Source organism: Natator depressus, chromosome 6 (assembly GCF_965152275.1).
Source record: "Natator depressus isolate rNatDep1 chromosome 6, rNatDep2.hap1, whole genome shotgun sequence".
Lineage (NCBI taxonomy): Eukaryota > Metazoa > Chordata > Testudines > Cheloniidae > Natator > Natator depressus.
This window is the reverse complement of record NC_134239.1, coordinates 40,433,416-40,456,188: the sequence shown is the minus strand read 5'-3', so window position 1 is coordinate 40,456,188 and position 22,773 is coordinate 40,433,416. Positions and strand designations below refer to the sequence as shown.

General features: G+C 41.8%; 1 protein-coding gene across 1 annotated transcript in view; it reads left to right on the top strand.

Annotated features, from left to right (window-relative positions):
• The window catches only part of QSER1 (glutamine and serine rich 1), an 81,611-nt gene that overhangs the window by 32,092 nt on the left and 26,746 nt on the right, over positions 1–22,773 (top strand). Inside the window, exons 4-7 of the mRNA XM_074955110.1 lie at positions 9,288–12,992; positions 19,133–19,422; positions 21,273–21,389; positions 22,232–22,365. Of these exons, the coding sequence (XP_074811211.1) occupies positions 9,288–12,992; positions 19,133–19,422; positions 21,273–21,389; positions 22,232–22,365 (4,246 nt within the window). The remainder of the gene's footprint in view (positions 1–9,287; positions 12,993–19,132; positions 19,423–21,272; positions 21,390–22,231; positions 22,366–22,773) is intronic.

Here is a 22,773-nt window from a genome sequence, read left to right as displayed (position 1 = left end):
GGCCCAGACAGTTCTGGTTTACGGAACTTCTAAGAGTGTCTTCCCATCAACTTATCAGGATTCGGCCTTTAGACCCATAGACTTTAAGGACAGAAGGGACCATCATGATCATCTAGTCTGACCTCCTGCACATTGCAGGCCACAAAACCTCACCCACCCACTCCTGTAATAGATCCATGACCTCTGGCCAAGTTACTGAAGTCCTCAAATTCATGATTTAAAGATTTCAAGTTACAGAGAATCCACCATTTACATTAGTTTAAAGCTGCCAGTGACCCATGATCTCCTAACCCTATACTGGGGAAAGACCAAATATCCCAATCCACGCTCATTCCACCACGGCCTGGTTTTTGGAGGGGGTTGGAACTAGAACACTCATGTACAGCCCCTGTTCAGGTGATCCTTAATCAGAATAGAAAAGAGTCTACTAGAATCTGTTATCAGGCCAAATTGAGATGCTTTTCATCCTAGGCACAGCTGCGCCAACATTACCCAGAAACTGTAAGCATTCCAGTTGTTCTTAGACTATTTCCTATTCTTGAAGACTTCAGTTTTCTCTATTAGTTCACTACGAGTACACCTTGCAGCAATTAGTACCTTACTTCTCTGGTGGGAGGATGCTCCACCTTTACTCACCCAGCTACAGTATGATTTATGAAAGACCTGATAAGGACCTTCTAACCAGTGCTTAAACCTACCCCTCAATAGGACCTGTCCAAGTTCACTATGGTGACTTGTACCATGGCCCACTTGTCCATGAAGTTGGCATTCTTAGAAGCTATCACCTCAGCTAGGAGGGTCAGTGAGTTTGGAGCCATCATGGCAGACCTTCCTTATACAGTGCTTCTCAAAGAAAAGGTTTCTCTTCGACTATACCCCAAGTTTCTCCCCAAGATTGTTTGAGTTCCATATCAATCAAATGATACTTACCTGTATTTTTCCTAAAATCCCATGCTTTCCCCTGAAACAAGAGACTTTGCTCCCTTGATGTCTGCCATGCCCTGGCGTTCTACCTGCAAAGAACCAAACCCAATAGGAAATCTCCGAGGATCTTTATTGCTATAGCAGAGAGGTCGCATGGGCAAGCCATATCCCCCCAGAGGATTTCTAAGTGGGTCTCTGGATGCATCTTAAAGTTAGCAAACATTCCTCCCCCTGAGGATATCACAGCTCACTCCATACAAGGCCAGACGCTGTGGAAGAAGTCTATCAGATGTTCCGCTGCAACACATCTGTGGAGTGGCCACCTGGAATTCACTTCACACGTTAGCGATGCATTATGCCCTAGTTTATGCCTTGGCTGCGGATGCAGCACTGGTATTGGCAGTAGTGTAAGCATCTTTGCTACCAGCTTCCTCACCTGCCTCCAGTCTGGTCTCCCTACTTGCCCATCATCCACATGTGGAATTCACATAGGGAGCATCACTTAAAGAGGAAGTGGTGGTCACTTACTGTAACTGGAGGTTCTTCAAGATGTGTGAACCTTATATGCATTCCCCTACTCGCCCTCCATCTTCTCTGCTTCGGATCCTGTTGAATTTGTGGTAAGAAGAGGAACTGGAGAAGGATTGACTCGAACTGCTTCTTGTACCCTTGGTCGGGACTGTGAGGAACGCGACTGAGCTTGTGCGGGCAAACGGACGCTGCTTTGAAGAATTTCCAGACTCAGGCACATGGCATGTATGCATATCCAAGTATGGAATATGGATAGGGGCCACACATCTCGAAGAACCTCCAGTTACAGTAAGTAGCCTCCACTTTGACAACACACTAAGTTGTGGGTTTGGTTTTTTTTAAGAGTATCTCCTAAATTTGAGTCTTAAATCCATGTTTAGGCAACTAAGTGGTTTGATTTTCAAAAGTGCTGAGCATGTGACAGCTTTGTCTGAAGCCAGTTTGTTTGACCTTTTTCTTGCTTTCACAGGTCAAAACTGAATAGCTATTCAGGCAGGTTCACATATCATGAGTAGGGTATAGAGTCAGCCACATCAACAAAGGCAACCTGAACTAATAAGGTTGCTGCTCCTGCCTTCTGCTTTTAAGAAACAGCAGCTTTGCTGAGGTGGTGCTGGTGTGGCTGGCTTGGCATGTCTCCAATGATGTAAGAGCTGTAGGAAAGGCTTGAATCTGTCAAAAGGAAGGAATAAAGACAGATCCATTAGGGACCTTTATACATCTATAATTGAAACAGAAATAAATGAGTTCCTTTCTTAAATTATTGTTATTGGCTATTATTGTGCCCTTATCCTCATTTTATAGAAGGTGAGGACCAGTTTAAAAAAAAAAAAAATCCAGCTGCATTTAATGTCGTTTTAAATGCTAGTGTTTATGCATCAAAATAATATTTATTTATACTACTTCAGACAGGAAGAACTCATAGTTACCGCCCTGTCTGACAGGTGAAAAAAAGTTGGCATATTCTAGTAATTCAGCTTCTTCAAGTGCTTGCTCATGTCGATTCCAGGTAGATGTGTGTGTACTGCGTGCACAGTCGTCAGAAGGCTTTTCCCCAGCGGTACCCGTCAGGTTGGCTGTGGAGCCCCCTGGAGTCACGCCTTCATGGCGGTGTATATAGGTCCCTACCGACCCGACGCTTCCTCAGTTCCTTCTTATCGCCAGTGATGGTCGTTGGAGCTGCATGTCTCTCTTGCCTCGGCGAGTGTTTCCCCTAGTGATCAGGCTTTTGAATATCCTGTAAATAGTTTTAGTTAGTGTTTGTCTTTAGTAGTTAATTAGTTAGATAGAAGTGGGGGGTTCCCCCCCCAACCAAATTCCCTCACCTCTTGGGGTTTGGGGCATGCTGAACTTGCTGTGCCCAACTTGCCACAAGCCCGTGCCAACGGGTGACCCCCACGATCCCTGCCTAAAGTGTCTGGGGGAGGCACATCAAACAGAGCGCTGCAAGATCTGCAAAGGGTTCCACCTGAGAACAAAGAAAGAAAGGGACTTCAGGCTCAAACAACTCCTTATGGAAGCAGCCCTCTATCCCCAGCCAGCTCCAGGCTAGCTGGACCTGGCACTGAGCACCTCCGTGCAGAGTGCTGCAGGCTCCGTTAGAGTCCTTCCTTGGTGCAGTTTCTCTAAGTATAGAGAGCCTTGGGACTGTCACTCCCCAGTGCCAAAGCCCACGGTGGCAACACAGCACCTCACACTCACTGGTGCCGCATAAATGGCACAAGAAGACGGATAGAGGGTGCTCGCCCACAGTGAGAGCAGCCAAGTCTGCCAGCAGTGTGTGTCCAGCGCAGGGGCACCCGGCGCCGGTCGTGGAGGAACCGGCACCGTTGACTTCGGGCCCATAAAGGGATCCGTTGGGTCCGGTGCCGTTAGATTCTCCTGCAAGAGAGTGCCAGGTGGAGAAGATGGAGCTCCCTTCCACCCTGGACACATTTGAGGCGGCCAGGGACTTAATTGACATGACGGCACCGCAGTCCCCAGGCAGGCAAGATAGACCTCCAGCACCGCAAGGCGCTGCACCGTCTAGTGGCAAGCCTACAATGATGAGGCACCGCTCGCCTTCCCCATGGCACTGTTCTCTGGCACCGTCCTGCTCAGCCCTTCTGTGGTGTCCTCACTCAGGGTCCCTGGCGCAGACCTCTTTACAGGCTTCACTGGATGCAGCAGACTCTGCCACACGAACCATGTCCTCCACCATAGCTATGAGGAGGAGCTTATGGCTCTAGGTGTCGGGCCTTCCCACAGAGGTCCAACAAACAATTCAAGACTTGCCCTTTGACGGCATGGGGCTGTTTTCTGAGCAGACAGATTCCAAGCTCCATAGCCTAAAGGATTCACGGGAAACGTTGAAATTGCTGGGTCTGCATACTCCTGCCACCCAGCAGAAACACTTTAAGCCCCAACCCCTTCTACCTTCCCCAGCCTAGGCAGGACTTTTCCAGGAAGTGGGGCAGGAATGGTAGACGTAAGCCTCCCCATCTACTGCCCGGCCAAGGCTCAGCGAGGCAGTCATCAGGCTCTAAGCAAGCCTTTTGATGGCACGCCTCGGGGCGATGCACCAGTCCACTCACTGGATCCTTCACCCTGTTTTCTGAATCGTCTGTCCCACTTCTGTCATGCTTGGACCCAGATAACCTGAAATCGCTGGGTCCTTTGCACCACAGAAGTGGGATATTTTCTCCAATTCTGCTCCTCCCCTCCTTCCCATGTCCCTTCCCCGTCCCTCTTCAGGGACTCTTCTCACAAGCAACTCCTCATGCAGGAGGTTCAGACGCTCCTCACCACGGGAGCAGTGGAGGAGGTTCCTGAGGAGCTAAAGGGCAAGGGATTCTACTCCCAAAATTTCCTAATCCCCAAAGCCAAAGGGGGTCTCAGACCCATCGTTGACCTGCAAGGCCTCAACAGGTTCATGAAGAAGTTGAGGTTCTGCCTGGTCTCTTTGACTGCTATCATCCTGTCCCTGGATCCAGGAGACTGATACGCCATCCTCGACCTAAAGGACTCGTACTTCCATGTATCGATAGTTCCAGCCCACAAATGCTTTCTCAGGTTTGTAGTGAACCATAACCATTACCAGTTTACAGTCCTCCCCTTTGGCCTGTCAGCAGCCTCTCAAGTTTTTACCAAGTGCACGGCAGTCATAGCCGCCTTCCTGAGAAGAAGGCAGGTGCAGGTCTTCCTGTACCTCGATGGCTGGCTGGTCAGGGGCTGTTCCAGGGCGCAAGTGGAGCAACACGTCGACAAGCTGGGTCTCCTCCTGAATGTACACAAATCAACTCTATCCCCTACTCAGAGAATAGAGTTCATTGGGGCAGTGTTGGATTTGGGTCAGGCCAGAGGCTTCCTGCCAGAGACTCGTTTTCAGACAATGCAAGACGTCATAGAAGGCTTCAAGCAATACCCCACCACCACAGCGAGGAATTGCTTAAAGCTCCTTGGACATACGGCAGCTTGTACATACGTGGTACAATAAGCAAGGCTGAGGCTCAGACAAATCCAGGCCTGGCTGGCATCAACTTATCGGCCAGGGCGCAACAGCCTGGACAAGGTGGTCGACACTCCCACTGCCAGTTCTCTGGTCTCTCCAGTGGTGGCTTAACCCACAGGCGGTATGCGCAGGGGTCTCCTTTGCCAAACCACAGCCCTTTCTGTCCCTGGTCACAGCTGTGTCAGCGTTGGGGTGGGGAGCTCATCTGGGAGAACTCAGGACCCAGGGACTTTGGTCACAAGTCAAGCTCTCTCACTTCTCGTCAATGTCAAGGAGTTGAGAGCAGTCCGCCTGGCATGCCAGACCTTCCAGGCCCACTTGCGAGGGAAATGTGTGGCGGTGATGACGGATAACACAACCACAATGTTTTATATAAACAAGCAGGGTGGAGCTCGCTCCTCTCCCCTATGTTAGGAAGCCCTCACACTGTGGAACTTCTGCAAAGCCTACTCAATTCACCTGGAAACATCCTATCTCCTGGGTTCTCAAAATGAGCTGGCGGACTATCTCAGAAGAGCCTTCCACAACCACGAGTGGTCCATTCACCCAGACATGGTGAATAGCATTTTCGAAAGGTGGTGAGTTCCCCAGATCGACCTGTTCACTACAAAAAGCAATAGTCGGTGCCTGCAGTTCTGTTCCTTCCAGAATCACAACCTGAGCTCCCTCATGGACGTGTTCCTCCTCGCTTAGACGGACCACCTGCTGTACACATTCCTGCCTTTCCTGCTCGTCCACAAGATTCTGCTGAAGACCTAGGGAGGAAGAGGGTCACATACTGATAGCACCAGCCTAGCCTCACCAGCACTGGTATACCACGCTTCTGGAGCTATCGGATACCCCAATCTCATTGCCCTTGCTTCCGGACCTGATCACTCAAGACCACGACCGTCTTCAGAATTCCTGCCTCGAGTCTCTCCACTTTACAGCTTGGACACTTCCTGGTTAAACCAAGTGGAACTAATGTGCTCTGATCCCATTAGGGAGGTTCTCCTTGGCAGTAGGAAACCCTCCACCAGGCAGTAGGAAACCCTACTTGGCCAAGTGGAAGAGATTCTTGATCTGGTGTTTTGCAGGGCTATACCCTTCCGTTGCAGACACCGATACCTCTCATCTTAGACTATCTGTTGCACTTAAAGAAGCAGGGCCCGTTAGTATCATCAATAAGGGTTGATCTAGCCGCCATTTCGGCATTCTACCCAGGAGTGGCTGGCCAATCAGTCTTCTCCAACCTGATGGTCGGTCGGTTTCTTAAAGGTCTTGACAGATGATACCTGCAAGTTAGGCAGCCAGTCCTGGTTTGGGACTTTAATCTGGTTCTTTCAAGACTACTGGGCTCCCCTTCAAGCCCCTAGTGACTTGCTCATTATTCTGTCTGTCATGGAAGGTGGCATTCCTGGTCACAATAACATTAACTAGGAGAGCGTCCGAGCTTAAAGCCTTAACTTCCAACCCTCCTTACACCATTTTTTATAAGGACAAGGTGCAGCTTAGGCCTCACCCAGCCTTTCTTCCAAAGGTTGTCTCTGTTTCATGCCAGTCAGGACATTTTTCTCCCAGTCTTTTACCCTAAGCCACACACTAGCAGTTGGGAGCAAAGACTCCACTCCTTGGACATTCGGTGAGCACTGGCCTTTTATATCGAGCACCCAAAGCCGTTTCATAAGTTGATTCAGTTGTTCGTCGCAGTAGCTGACAGGATGAAGGGCCTCCCAGTGTCTTCTCAAAGAATTTCGTCATGGATCTCGTCTTGTATCCGGGAATGTTATGATTTGGCAAAGATACCTGCCCCAGCACTACTGGCACATTCTACAAGGGCTCAGGCCTCTTTGGCGGCATTCCTGGCCCAGGTCCTGATCCAGGAGATCTGCAGAGCAGCGACATGGTCGTCGATCCACATTTTCACCTCTCATTATGCCATTACCTAGCATGCCAGGGACGATGCAGCATTCAGCAGAGCAGTGCATCAATCAGCAATTCCATGAACTCCGATCCTTCCTCCTAGGAAATGCTTGGGAGTCACCTACTTGGAATCGACATGAGCAAGCACTCGAAGAAGAAAAACGGTTACTTACCTTCTCGTAACTATTGTTTTTCGAGATGTGCTGCTCATGTCCATTCCAAGACCCACCAGCCTCCCCTCTGTCGGAGTATCCAGCAAGAAGGAACTGAAAGGCAGTGGGTCGGCAGGGACCTATATACACCGCCAGGAAGGCGTGACTCCAGGGGGCTCCACAGTCAACCCGACAGGTACTGCTAGGGGAAAAACCTTCTGATGACTGTGCATGCGGCACATGTACTTGGAATGGACATGAGCAACACATCCCAAAGAAGAAGGTAGGTAACCATGTTTTTTTTAGACAGTAGTCCTTCTGTCTCTGTGGCAATAAGTATTTCCGTTTGGGAGAATCTGATTGGTGTTTGAATGCTACTTAAAATTTCTATTTACTGCATCCATATAGATATATGTACAAATAGTATATAGCATATTTATTTGTACAGCTTGCAAATTTTAAACTGATGCTAAAATGCTTCTGTTTTTATTATAAGGGTTTAATTTCTGTTGAACTGAAAGGCCATCCAGATGCCCTCCTGAGCTGCCTCAGCTGATGCTGTCTAAACAGTTTTGAGATTAAGCTGTAATGGTGCCCTGCTGCAACTAAAAAACTTGAAACAACTGAAATATTTTAAATTATTTTAAATGGAATTTATTTGCTGAGGTAATTATTGTGTCAAAACTGAAATCCTTCTTAGTGAGGATTTTACTTATTCTCAAATAGTAGTTCAAAGCTAAAAGGCTGGTTTTTTCCCTTAGCCACTGAACTGAAAGTTGAACTATATGAATCACTGCCCTATGCCCAGTCTGGTTTCCATGAAAGTCAGTAGGAGCACTGCATTAAACTTTCAATAGGAGCAGGGTAGGGCTCCAGGGATTAATTGACCAATTGCCTGTATTTTTAAATGTAAGATTATATAAATCTATTTGAGGACTTTCATTATTAGTTAATGGAAGGATAATCTTGTGGATATGGATTGGAAGTGAGGAATAGAACCAAGGTTCTCTAGCTTTTCCATAGATTCCTGTAAGACTTTGGGCAAATCACTTAACTATTCAATGCTTCTGTTCACCATCTCTAAAATAGGGATCATAATAATTTCTTACTCCAGGACACTGTGAATCTTAATATCCACTGTTGGTAAAGCTCTTTGAGCTCCTGTGATGGGAAGTGCTATAGAAATGCAAAAAGTCATTAAATAATATGATTATATCTAGACTTACATCTAATAAGATAATATAAATAATTCTGATATTATAATTCAAGTAATACAGAAATTATATTCCATTGATAAATATTTTTTTTTATCAGCTAAGGATGGTGCAGCAAAGCAAGGCTGCAAGTAGTGAATGTCAGACCTTTTGACCTGATACTCATATTGTGGATGTCATGGATGCTTTTATTCTATTTTATACATACAGATGTAATCTAAATGCATTTCTTTCCCACCCCCTCAGAGCAAAGCCTCCTTTTAAAAGTACACATGCAGCAAAATAAATGCAGTTTCTCAGAAAATAAGTTGTAAAAACTGTTGACAAAACTCCCATTCAATGAATGTTTTGATATAGATTTATAAAATTGCATCTTTTAGGAGTGCAATGTAAATTTTATTCACAGTAACAGGCATTTTGTTCCTTGTAGCCCAGGCATTTGTGAGTGACCACCACTTAATGAGATCTGTACATTATTGAAAGAAGTGTTCTATAGCTTTCTTAAGCAGTTGTGTTCTGTTATCTGATGATTATACAAGGTGTGTTAGGGTGGGAGTGAAGGAGTAAGAAAAGTGCTACTGCTTTGATTTATGTTTTTTAACTCCTATGATGTATTTAAATGTATATTAAGAGTTGTGGATATGTGGAGTTTCATATAGATTAAAATCAAAACAACTAAATAGATAAAAATAAATATAAAGGTGTCTGAGGTTTCAAACAGGGCTCTCTTTTTGTGGCACATTTTGCACCAATAGTACATAATTTCAGTTTGTGCTTTTTCTTCACAATTAACTGCAATGTGGAGTTCATTATGCCTGCAAAAATGGAGGCCCAGTTTGAAAAATAGACCCAGAAAATGTGTCCTTATATATTCATAGGTGTGCAAGTAAACATTTTGTGATGTATTTTTGCTTAAATCTAAGAGTAACACTACTTCTTTCCCTCACAGCAGTGTTGAGTCTGAAGTTACACTTGTAAAGGGCTTTGAGATTGTAGAATAAAATGGAAGTACAAAATATTATTACTTACAAAGTTTCTTTACGCTTTTTTTTTGCCCCCCCTCCCTCCCTCCAGGTATGCATTCCTCAGCAGCAACAGAACTATTTGTTACTGGAGCATTGCCAACCTCTGGAACATTTCCACCAACATCTGCTTTATCAGCTTATCAGCATCCGAACTCTTTCAGCAGTAGAAACTTTGCTACTACTCCATCTCTCACACTTCAAGATGCAACATTCAGTGCTACATCAAATGGTCTTTTAACTGCTCATGACCCTTTATTGCAAATCAAGACATCACAAGGCACAGTTCCAACTGCTTTGACATTTGAACGCCTAGGCAGCTCTGTTTTAAGTACCAGCATACCACCTCAGTCATCAACGTACCGTTCTGCTCAAGAGTCTGCACCCCATCTCTTGCAACCTCAGTTTAGTTTGTTGCCTTCAACACTTGGAGGAGCTCAGCAGGCTTCTCAGGCATATAGCACATCTCTCTTTTCTGGTTCCACTGCCTCCATTGATAGAGGACTTCAGCGAGAATGTAGTGTTATTAAACACCATCAGCGGCCTTCAAGTACACAGTCTGTTCAGGCACAACTGACTGGTTCACAGCATTCCCTACACAGTTATTTATCAAGTACAAGTGGAGTTAATTTTCAGGATACATCCAGGCAGTCAGCACTGTCCTGCAGTCCAGTTGGAGACGCTACTCAGGTGAGCAATGGAGGATCACAACAGAAGACCTCTCAAGTCTCTGTGGAACTTGCTCAGTCTTACACATCTTCAATTCCATCACCTGGTTTCCCATCTACTTCTACAGTAAAAGCAAAAAACTGTTCTACAAAGCAGCTATCAAGGTCAACAAAGACCCCCAAACCTCAAAATGTAGCCTCTCCTGTGCAGACACAAAGCTATTCCAAAACTGCACAAAACCAGAGTTCTGTAATAGCAGGTCAAGCACAAATCTATTCTACAGCACAGCTACCAAGTCTGTTGTCAGTCAGCCAATCCCAAAACTATGTTTCCACACAGTCACAGAATATGCCATCTGTCAGTCATTCACAAGTTTTCTCATCTAGCAAGGTTGAGAAGCTGCCCTCATTATATAAAACGCTGACTTTTTCTGGGCAATCGCAAACTATAACTTCTGATAGTCAGACAACACTAAGTTACTCTGCAGATCAACAGGTATTAACTTCAGTTCCAAATGAGAACTACTCTGGTCAAACAAGGGATCTTTCTTCAGTTAGCCAATCTCAGAGTTATTCTTCTAATCACTCTCAGGGTTTATCTCCCGTTAACCAATCACAGGTTAATTATTCATCTCAATCACAGGTTTTGTCAGCTGTTAGTCCTTCAGAAAGTTATACTTCAGGGCAGTCTTTAACATTAACTTCACCTTCTCTTCCATTTTCTTCCTCATCTCGTGTTCAAAATTTGTCAGCCTCAAGCCCAAACCAGAACTATATTTCTCTACATTCTTCTCAGAATTCTCAGACCCAAGAATCATCTTCTCCACAGTCTCAAAAGTTTTTGACAGCTGTTCAGTCTCCTACTTTTGCATCCCCAGCTCATTCACAAACACTGCAGAACAATAGACCTTCCTCAGATACAAAAATATATGTTAAAAGGAAATCTGACTCTAACTTGTATGCTTCATCAAAACAGGAAGATGAATTGTCAGTGCAAGATTTACAGGCATTGCAACAGCAAGCTTCTCTTGAATCCTCTACCCAAAGGCTAACTGATAGTGAAATTAATGCTCAGGATGCTGCCTATAGGGTCTCAAAGGCAGATGACAGATATTCTCAAAGTGTAATCAGAAGTAATTCTCGTCTTGAAGATCAAGTTGTTGGGCTTACTCTCCAAGGATCAAAAAAAGATGAGAGGATGGTTGGTTCTGTGGCACAGCTTACTCAACAGATTGGCCATATCACTAATGTAATAAGCCATGATATTAAAAAGGCAGCTAATTTAATGCAGACAACACAAATAAGTGTAAATGCTAAAGAACTAAACCATCAGCATTCTCTTATGCATAAGGTACATGAAACTAAGGCCCAAGAACAGCAGGGCCAAGTCATTAGCACATCATCACAGATTCAAGCTCATGCTTTGAGGCATGGCAATCAACTATGTTTGCCTAATGCACAGGTACTTCTGGAATCTGCCTGTGACTTACAAATTCTTCAGCAGTCAATACTGCAGTCAGGCTTAGGACAAGCAAAGGCATCTCCACATGTGCGACGAATACAGAGTCCTCAGCAGGTAGCCCATCAGTTCCTTCAAATGGATAATCACATTATTCAAAGTAATGGGCGTCATTCTCAGCAACAGCTTCATCCTCAAAATGCAGAAGTTATTAAAATGGAAATTTCTGAGTCCTCAAAACCACTACAGCAACATATGACATCAAAAGACCATTTTACTCAACCAAATCAACATGAATCAAAGAATCAGTTTGTTTCTCTTGGTTCGATATGTTTTCCAGAGTCTATGCTTCTCAGTGATGATAGGAATATATTGTCTAATGTGGATGACATCTTAGCAGCAACAGCAGCAGCGTGTGGGGTCACACCATCAGAATTTTCCAAATCCACATCTAACGAAGAAGAAATCCAATCTGTTGAAAATGGTAATGATTCCAAATCTCAGTTCCAGTCAATAGATGTACGACACATATCTCCTAGTTTCAGCTCCTCACCCACTGTAGTTGGAAAACCACACAGCATAAATAATATTTCTCTAAATGGAAGCCAAGTTACTATAAACCTTACAACAGTGTCTACAATACAATCAAAACATATGATCCTTGATCAACATATGGAGACTTCTGATCAAAATGTATCAGCTAGAATGACTTCTCCAGCCCTTGGACCTAGTCAGGAGGAGCAAGAACAAGGTTCTGGCAAAGTTAAGAAACAGTCTAGCATTAGTCATGAATCTGAAGAAGACAATGATGTTCCCATTGATGGTACACTGAATGCTAGAGACTCAGAATTTGTTTCAAGTGGTCGGAGTCTAAGTGAAGAGAGCGTTACATCAGATAATGATTTTAATATGGGTTGTGATGATGGCATTGTAGTAGTTAACAAGATTAAAAGTCCATTGCAAGCAATATCTGTGCTACAACCAGGAGATGTAAGTGGTAGCAAAACTGAAGAAGAGAACCAAGATTTAAGTCAAGGGAACCTTCAAAAGAAAAAAAGTAAAGCAAAAAGCCAAATAAAAAATGCTACAGAAGACGACAGTGCAAGCCAGAAACAACTGAAACGAAGTGGACAGTGCAAACGTCAGAATATAAGAGGAACTGACATATGTTTACCTTATTCTTCTCCTGTTTCTGAAAGTTATGATATTTATCAGCATCAAGAAAGAATGAGGCAAAAAATTAAAGAAGTGGAAGAAAAGCAACCAGAAGTCAAAACAGGGTTCCTTGCGTCTTTTTTAGACTTTCTAAAATCTGGGCCCAGGCAACAGTTCTCAGCACCTGCTGTACGAATGCCTAACAGGACGAGGCGGCCAGTTACCCAGATAGTCCGTGCCCCGGGTCCCCAGCCACCTTCAAAGCCACAGCCAGCAGCAGCTCCTTTGCCTGTTGAGGGTGGCTGTGAAAGTCCAACCAAAAAAGTTGATGATGAACTTAAGAAAAATTTGGAAACATTGCCTTCGTTTTCTTCTGATGAAGATGATTCTGTAGGGGGTAACCATGATCTTCAGAAGAGCATCTCTACAGCATTATCAGCTTTGGATGATACTGCCGACAAAAAGAACAAATCAGGTAAAATAGTTGTTTACTTTCAAAGACATAATTCTGTAGATTTTGCATATACTTTAATTTTTAATGTTAGATATCTTTAGTTTTAGATAAACCATATCTTTCAAAAGACCTTTGTTAGGTCACACTAAAATTTAGGAGTAATATTCAAATTATTGAACTGAGATTTAACTAAATTAGTGTTTTCCACAATAGTGGAAGTTATGTGGCTAAATCCTTGCACTTTGTTTTGAAAATATATCCTTAAATATTTCTTTTTCAGTTTAAAAGATGATTTTGGCATGGAATGGAGAAACTTTTATTTTAGTAAACAGATGTCAACTCTATTATTTTCTAACTCAAAATGGTAGATAAGGTTTTGTCTGTAAAATCAACAGTCTAGTACCAAATGTTCCATCACATGGACAGTAAAGATTGTAAAAATGCAACAGTGTCTTTAAAGAAATTTCATCATGATGACATAATTGAGTTACTTCCAGAAAAGATTGTTTTTACCTTGGTGGAATTGTGTATGTTCTTTCAGTGATGATTGAATTACATAAAGCAGAATTACTTATAAAAACATTTCTTTTTACACTGGCAAGCTGAGGATGTGTTTTATTGGTACTTTCTCAATAGGGGGAGTCCAGACTTTGTACTATTAAGCACAAAGTAGATGACTTTAGAGAAATGGAACTTATGAAAGGTAAATGTCCTACCTAGTGCAACTTGGGTGGTACTGATGGCACTCTCTATATTTTATATATAGTTCCTCTGCTAAATATTAATGTGTCTATTCTATACATTTTAAAATAGTTTTATGTTTTTGTGACAAAGTTGATAAGTAGGAGGCGAAAACCATGGTAACTTGGATTTGACAAGTGCTGGACCAGCCCTGCAGACTGTGATGCTGCTAATGTTTTGGCAAAGACAGTGGCTGCAGTCACTATATGCCGGTCCTTGAGACTAAATTTCTCCGACTTTCCAAGGGAAGACTAGATCTGCCCTTTTTAGGGGCCTAATTAGTTCAGTGGCAAGACATTGCACATCTTAGACTTCATGGTCACTTTCAGATCTCAGGGTCTCTATGCAGCATCTGGAGAGAAACACACTTTCACCTTCAAATGTCAGTCACAGGGTTTCCAAGTAACATTTGGGCAGAAGTTCACAATGAAGAACTCGTCAGATTCCAAGAAGCAAAAAGGGCAGATTCTACCAACAGAGGTCAGGGTCTGCCTCAGCAGGCACGGCTTCATCAGCATTTGCCCAAATGCTTTAAAGGCTAACAACATAGAGTACCCAGTTACTTTAGTGGTTCCGGGTCCTTTTGATTTCCTGAAAGCAATCTTTTTGAATGCTTGTCCAGTTTGTTTCTTCTGGCTTTAATATTTACATGCATATTAAACGAGATTTAATGCTGCCACATACTTTACATTCAACTACAATTGTGGATCTCCAGAGACAAATTTGTGGAACTTTCAGGCCAGTCCATTAGTGTGGTGGCAAATATAGCTGGCTCACAGACCCTTGGGAAAAGGAATGCCTCAAGTAATCTTACAGCAGTATCTCTAGCCAAGTCAAGAGCAGAGACATTTATTATTCAGAGGAACCTTATCCAGACCTCCTTTCCCAAAAGAATGTCCAGTCCATGAATCTTTGGGGACTAGGGGAAATGGTGGATCCATGAAGTTTGTAAATTACTGGATACTGCTTAAGAGACCTAGTTATCACTAAAAATGTATGCATCTCAGAAACAATTTTGACACGTAGAGTTCAGTGCCACTTTGTCTCTTATCACAACTTTTTATACATCAAACATGCTCTAAGCATGTTCTATCATTGCTTTGTATAGGAAGGTATTGATACTTTTAAGTGCACAGAATTAGAATAGGTGTTGTCCTGGAGCTCCATGCTAAACATGTATCCATAAAGATCCCTGTGTTAACAGGAGTGCTTCCTAGAAGCATATGGGCCAGGGTTTCCATATATATGTTAAGTTCAATAAATTCTTTGTTGCTGTTCACACAAGCTACCTTCATATCTCAAATATAGTGTATTTGGAAGGTACCTCTGCCTGCATGTGGCATCTCTGAGGAATCTCATATAGCTAGTCTTGGGAGTCATAAAATCATAGGTTAGAAGGGACTGCAAGGGCCATCTAATCTAACCCACTACCAAGATGCAGGATTTTTTGCGTCTAGACCATCCAAGACAGGTGGCTAGCCAGCCTCCTTTTGAAAATCTCCAGTGAAGGAGCTTCCACAACCTCCCTAGGCAGTCTGTTCCATTGTCCTACTGTTCTTATAGCTAGGAAGTTTTTCCTGAGAGTTAATCTAAATCTGCTATGCTGTAGTTTAAACCCATTGCCTCTTTTCCTGCCCTCTGTGGCAAGAGAGAGAAACTTTTCTCCATCTTTTTTATGGCAGCCTTTCAAGTATTTGAAGACCACTCTCATGTTTCCCCACCTTAATCTTCCTTTTCCAAACTAAACATACACAGTTCCTTCAGTGTCGCTTATATGGCTTGCATTCCATTCTTTTGATCATCTTTGTTGCTTGCCTCTGGATCCTTTCGAATTTCTCTACATCCTTCCTATACATTGGTGACCAAAATTAGACACAGTACTCCAGCTGAGGCCTAATCAGTACCGAGCAGAGCGATACTTTCAACTCCCGTGACTTACAGGCTATGCCTCTGTTAATGCAACCTAAAATTGCATTTGGTTTTTTTTTTGCAACAGCATTTCATTGCTGAGGCATCCATGTTGAGGTTGTCACCCACCACAACTCTCAGATCCTTCTCAGCAGTGCTGCTGCCAAGCCAGTTATCCCCCATTCTGTATTTGTGCATTTGGTTTTTTCCCCTAAGTGTAGCACCTTATGTTTGTTTTTGTTGAATTTCATTTTGTTGTCTATAGCCCTGTTCTCCAGTCAGATCCCTCTGAATTTCAGCTCTAGCCTCCAAAGTGCTAAAGAAACTTTGAGCTGTACTTCTTTCCTTCTCCCCAGCTGTGAAATATTTGTCTCTTTTGCTCTGTAATACTATGGTAGGGTGTATAAATCCCACACTGACAGCAAAGGGACTAGGGAGGCAGTGTGTACAAAGGTAGCCCCTCCCCTTCAGCCCTGCCAGTCATGCATGGTAGGGAGGAGGGCTTTAAAAGGAGGAAACTGCTGTCGGCCAGGGGGAAGCCCTGAGAAGGAAACGGCTGGAGTGGTCCTGAAGCAGCAGAAAGAACCCCCCATGCGAGAGATCCCGCCAGCTCTGCGAGGAGTCCAGCAAACTCCAGGGGCAAGCCTACTACGAAGAGACTGACTCAGCTATCTGGCCGTAAGAACTCCAGTAAAGCTGCTACCCAGGCACTCCTGAAGTAAGGTGGGGCTGCTGACCTTTTCACCTTCTGTTGACCCCAGGAGGGGCTTGTTCTTTCCTGAGTTTGAACTTTTGCTTTGCCCCACCCATCACAAAGTAAGCAGTACTACAAGGGTGCGGCCCACTGCAAGGACTAAGGGTATGTCTACACAACAAAGAAAAACCTGCTACTGGCTTGTGTCAACCTACTCGGTCTTGCAGGGCTCAGGCTGAGGGGCTGTTTCGTTGCTGGGTAGGCTTCTGGGCTCGGGAGCTCTGGGACCCTAATACCCTGCAGGGTCCTAGCCCAGAAGTCAACACAGCAATGAAACAGCCCTGTAGTCCAAGCCTCTTGAGCCCAAGTCGGCTGGCATGGGCTAGCCACGGATTTTTCTTTGCTGTGTAGACATACCCTAAGGGGCTAGAACCTGGACTGGCCTGACCTTGTGGTGGTAACTCTGTGTGGCAAGAGGCCCCGAGCCAGCAAAGTTGACACTCCAGAGAGAATCTGTTACAAATATCATCCATCTTCCTCTTCCAGCCATTGGAAAAATTACTTTACGATTTTAAAGCTGTCTGCTCCACTGTTCGTATTTATCAAAAGTAATCTTGTTGAAGATGTATATATGTACTTAGTAAAAACATTTCCATGTGCAAATTTACATGTGAATGAACTCTGACCAGGGCCAATATAAATAAGATTTGATTTTAATTCTTTCACTGTGGATAATTTCTGGATGTTTTTACTGAAATGAAATAAGTGTAAACTGATTTGCTGTAGCTAATGTGACCCAAAAGTATATTTTTAAATTAAAAAATAATAATTTGGCATAATACGCTGATACAAAAGGATTTATTTTACAATGTATTTAGTACAAAGGAAACAGTTTTGATTGAATAACTGACATGTTTGCTTTTGTGAGTATACTTAATTAAAATGATTCGTTTATAACTTCTATTTTTGAGCAGAGGAAGGAAACATCTTAAAATAAAGCTTCGTCCATTTCTCTCAGTGCAAAATTCTGAATTTTTAAGATATTTAAATAACTGGTATTTTTTCTGAATGTTAAAGCAGTGTGGACAGTCTCCCAGTTAATACTTCTAACCAAAGACAATGTGAACATCTTTTTAAATCAAATAATTGCATTTAAGAACTTTTTACAGAGCATATGTACAAAAGGAATTTCCCTTTTCTTGAGCATTGAGAAAATTATTCTGAGAAAAGTAGGTGAAGCTTTATTTTAACCTTTTTTTCTTCATACTTTGTTTTAAAAATATGGTTGTACCATCTTTTCACTATTTTGTATAAAGATATAATACATATGTATACCACCAAATTCCTCTTCTGTTGTAGGAAGGACTATTTGTACCTTATCCAAGATAACATTAATTGACATTCTGCAACATGCTGGTCATGCAGAGTCAGTACTGATTTCCTTATACATGTGCAATTATACATCTGTTTATTTTTTAGACTCAACAATATAAAAATGTAAAAATATTCAAACTAATATATAGACCTTTCTACCATGCTAACACTAGGGTACCTCATACATACTTTACTGCTCTTGGGAAACTTCTAGATGTACTTGGAAAATAACTGTATACCAACTTTTATGTTAAATAAAAGTGTTGCAGCTTTCACTGGACCAATGCATTTACCATACTTGCAGTCATGTGACATGAAATATTTTATTCTGCATGCACTGTAACTTCTTTTCATATACATTATTCAAATTTGGCAATAGTGATTTTTTAATGACTCTTCCTGTTTCCAGATAATGCGTGTTTGTAGTAGAGATGCAATAATTTAAATATCCAGTTAACTTGTTTTTGGATTATTTTATAATGATGATTTATATAGAATATTCTTTTTCCTGTATCTCATTGTTTGAAATTTATCACGTGAAATGATACTTTTATTGTTTGTGTTTTTAAAGGATACGTCCCAACCTTTGATGCTAGTTCACTATGTGTGATGTTAGCAATTAAATTGTGGCTTGCATTGTTTAGTTAGATTAGCAAGCCAGCGTTAAAGCAAGTATGTCTTGAGGGCAGATGGTAATACAATACCTAAAAGAGGTCTTCTTTGTGGATGGGGAAAGGGAATAATAATCATTTGGGGAATTGGGAATTTCCACTGACTAAGTGTGGCATACAGAAGTGGAGTGCTTTTCATTTTTTCACTTTGTACCATTAATTCTCATTGCAAAGCACTACTTTGTGTTAAATTGTATTATAGGATTGTTAGGAGTATTAAAATATAATCTGAAACCACCAGTTAATTTATTAGAAGATGCAAAATGAGAGTGCCCCGGAAGCGCCACTAAGAAAATACTTTTTCATATTTGATTTAGGTTTTGTGTTATACATGACAGCCACTTTCCTTTTTCTTTATTTGATGAAAATGATGAAGATGTAGTTTGCATATCAGCAGAGGGGAGGCCAACAAGATCCAAAATAGTAATCTGTTAGAGTCTGCCATTTGCTTTGTTCCACAGAGCAAAACGGTGTTTTCCTGTTGGTCCTCTCTGTAATAATGTGTTCTAAGGCACGTTATCACCATAATGCCTATGTGCTATAGCTATAACAAAATCAGTTTCATGCAAACATACAGACTTAATACTAATTATTTTAAGTTTTTTAGATATAGGTTTAACTTAGGGCTAGTTAACTTTGCTATTTTAATTTGTAGAATGGGTGCTTTTTGTATGTATTGTCTGGGAAAGTAAATAAAATAAACATAATTTCCTTCTTATGTTGCTGATCCTTGATGATTCATATAACCGATGCTTGCTTGTTTTTTGCTTCAGAAACTGAAAAAATGGCAGTTGCTACTACTGCCAACACCGCTGCTCTTGTAAAGCAGGAATCTCCAAACACTACTGCTCCTGTGGTAAATGTTCAGGAGAAAACAAGTTCAGCAGAACTCCTAAAGATAGCTGACCAGGATGGTCTGACTTCAGACCAGTTAGCAAAAATACAGGCAGCTGTTGCAATAGAAGGATGTACTGATGAGGAGAATACGGACAGTGGAGGAGAGGGCATGTACAGAGAACGTGATGAATTTGTAGTGAAGATTGAAGATATAGATATGCTAAAGGTAATCCAAATGTTTGTTTTGAGTAATTACCAGCACACACCATGAAGCAGGCATCAACAATCAAACTACCAAAGGGCAGAGGCTTAATATTCTACTGCATAGCTCAACATATTTGTGATGCTGCCAAGATGGCATACAGTTGTGGTTCTAGTTTTTGGGAGGGAATATGCATCACTTTAATTATGTGTCAAGCATTCATACTAGTTAAATGAAAAAGGTAAATAACTGCAGCAGATAATCTCAATTAGATCTCAACATTGTCTATAGATATACATACATTAGTTGGCAGGAGTCTTCCAGATTTGGTGTACGTCTTTTAACCTTTTACAAAAGAGCTAAAGTTTTCAAGGATTCTTGACCCCACCAGAGTACATCCTTATTGAAGACTTTGATTAGCTTTCAGGAGTATGGTGTTGAAGTATGTGTCTAAGGCTATGTCTACACTACAGGCTATGTCAGCATAATTTATGTCGCTCAGGGGTGTGAATAAACCATCCCCCTGAGCGACATAAGTTACAATGACATAAGCACTCATGTGCACAGCGCTGTGTTGGTGGGAGAGCTTCTCCCACCAACATAGCTTCTGCCGCTCACAGAGGTGGTTTTATTATGCTAACAGGAGAGCTCTCTTCTATCAGCATAGAGTGTCTTCACCAGATGTGCTGCAGCAGCGCAGCTGCATCGGTACCACTGCAGCACTGTTCGTGTAGACATGCCCTTAGTTTTTTGTTTTAGGATTTTTGTTTTTTTTTAATTTTTGTGGCAGCTTTGTTCGCTCCTCTAACAAGGAGTGGCTCCTATGTGGATCCACTACAACTCTTCATAATGTCTGCCGAGTTTAAGGAAACCTTATTTGTTTTCTCCATTTCTAATTCTTCTTCTGTTTTGTCTTCCTCATGTCCACTCCTCTGCTACTGTTCTAGCTCACAGATTTTATTATTACTTTTGCATGTCACTTTAAAAATCGTTCCTAGATATGTTTATTCTTTGCCTTCCTATGGACCCTTTTGAATTCAAATTTTAAAATAAAAGTTCTGTTAACAATTTGCTAGGTGTGTCAGGTAAGTTAAGGAATAACTAGTTTTAAAATATTCTCACTTTGCAATATTGGATCCTAATCTTGTAGGGTTTTTCTCATAACCATTTGAAAATACACTTTTAAGTTTTTTCTACACTTCCCTTAAAATATGAGAATCTTTATAGATTAATATTTTAAAGAAGGATTTCTAGGGGTTGGGCGGTTAATTATTACAGATATGTTTACAATATTTAAGACAGAAAGAAATGTTTTAAGAGGATAATCTGTTTGACCTAATTGTTGAACTAAAAGTTGAACTGCAAATGTAATCTTCGTCCAGTTCACTAGTTACTATTGAACTTTTTGTTTTCACGTAACTGCAAGTACATGCCATAATGTCAGGTACTTTGGGAACTCTACAGTCACAGAGAGCTAGCACTAGGGACTATGGGGAGTCATTTTTCTGCTATTTGGTGGTTTTGTTTTTAAAAATTATTTTCATACTACCAAAGGCATGATGATAAAAGAAACTTTGAAAAAAATGACAAATTGCTGAAATGAAATTTGTCAGGTTTTTGTGGCTTGATTGCATAGATGGAGTTGGCTGGGTCAGCTTCAAAGATCTTGAGGAAATAAATTTTGAGGTTTAGTCTATAGATGGTACTGTACTGAATATACCTCGTAGCTAATATCCTGGTGCCATCAGCACATAATAGTGGTGTATTTGGAATCTGGAGAATTTATATCCGGTTTATCTCTAAAGAAAAAAATTAATACATTTTGGAAGGAAAATAAGCACAATTTTTAGCTAATACATTTTTGGTTCTTATAGATGGCTTTACAAACGGGAAAAGAGCCTCCAGCAATCTGGAAAGTACAAAAGGCTTTGTTACAAAAGTTTGTTCCTGAAATTCGAGATGGACAGAGAGAGTTTGCTGCTACTAATAGTGTAAGTATGAAGATTCCTTGTAAAACTACAGTGACTTCTGGTTGAGCCCCTGCTTGCACAAAAGAAAATGTCTGACCCTGGAGCGTTAAAGGAACATGACATTTCTGTTTACTTTCTGTACTAGCATTTCTGCAAAGATCTCCCTAATTCTAGGGCTAGAAATGAATAGTTAGTGGGTCCCTCTGCTACATTTAGCAGAACGACAATAAGAATTGCTGTCGTATATTCAAGACCAGTTCTCATTTTCATTCTGGTTTCTTTGTGCCATGAAGGTCATGCAAAGGTCTCAACTACCCAGTTTAGCATTCCCCCAGCGAGGAGGAGTTCTCAGCTGGTGGAGTTCTCAGCTGGTGGAGTTGGGTCATGTGCTCTTTTCCCATACTTGCATCCTGGCAGTGTTTATGGCACAAAGAGATAGAGAGGAGGTAGGGTGGAGTGGAGCTCCACTCTGAAGATCAGCTAGTGTATGACCCCTTATGGACCATACATTGACAGTGTAAAGTAGGATATCTCCCCAGTTGCTCTTCCATGCAAGTGTAAGCGCAGACCAGCCCAGTAACCCACTCCCTGATGGTGCCCCTCACCCTGTGCCTAGCAGAGCTCAGATGCAAGAGAAAACCAAGCCCAGTGACTATATTGTCTTATTTATATTTTAAGGATATTTAAAATCCAGCGGCAATTCCCTCCTAAATTACAACAGTTTTAGAGTAGGTCGCTTTTGTACCCAAATAGATGGTCTTAGTATTTTCATGTGTAAATGATCAATAGAATAACTTCGCTTAGCAAAATAACTTTAATAAGAAAATCTGTGTAATTATATGTTTTTGTTTTGCTTTTCACAGTATCTTGGGTATTTTGGGGATGCAAAAATGAAATACAAACGGGTGTATGTGAAGTTCATTGAAAATGCAAACAAAAAGGAGTATGTCAGAGTCTGTTCAAAAAAACCACGAAGTAAACCTGTACAGTCTGCAAGGTATTTATTTTCAGATCACTTTTTATTTTACTGTATTGGTTTGGCATGAGCCCCACACGTGCTCTAATAGTTCAGAATATCTTATTCAAAAGTGACATTAATGCAGCATTAAGTGGAAACTTTGAATTACTTGCTTTGAGCAATTAATTAAAGTTTCTACAGCAACTATGAACTCTTCCCCTTGGCTTCTATGGATTACAATAGTTTTCCATTACAGCTATGAAGGATTTGGAATGCCACATGACTCAAATGTCTATCTTGCCTTACTTCTTACTCAACATAAATGGAGGCCCCCAGGTGAGATAATTTCTAAACACTTAGTAATATATATGTATGATGCTGGTACACAATTACATATCTCTTCCCTTGTGGACTATGCAAGTTAAGTCTGTGTTTCCAGGTTGCTTG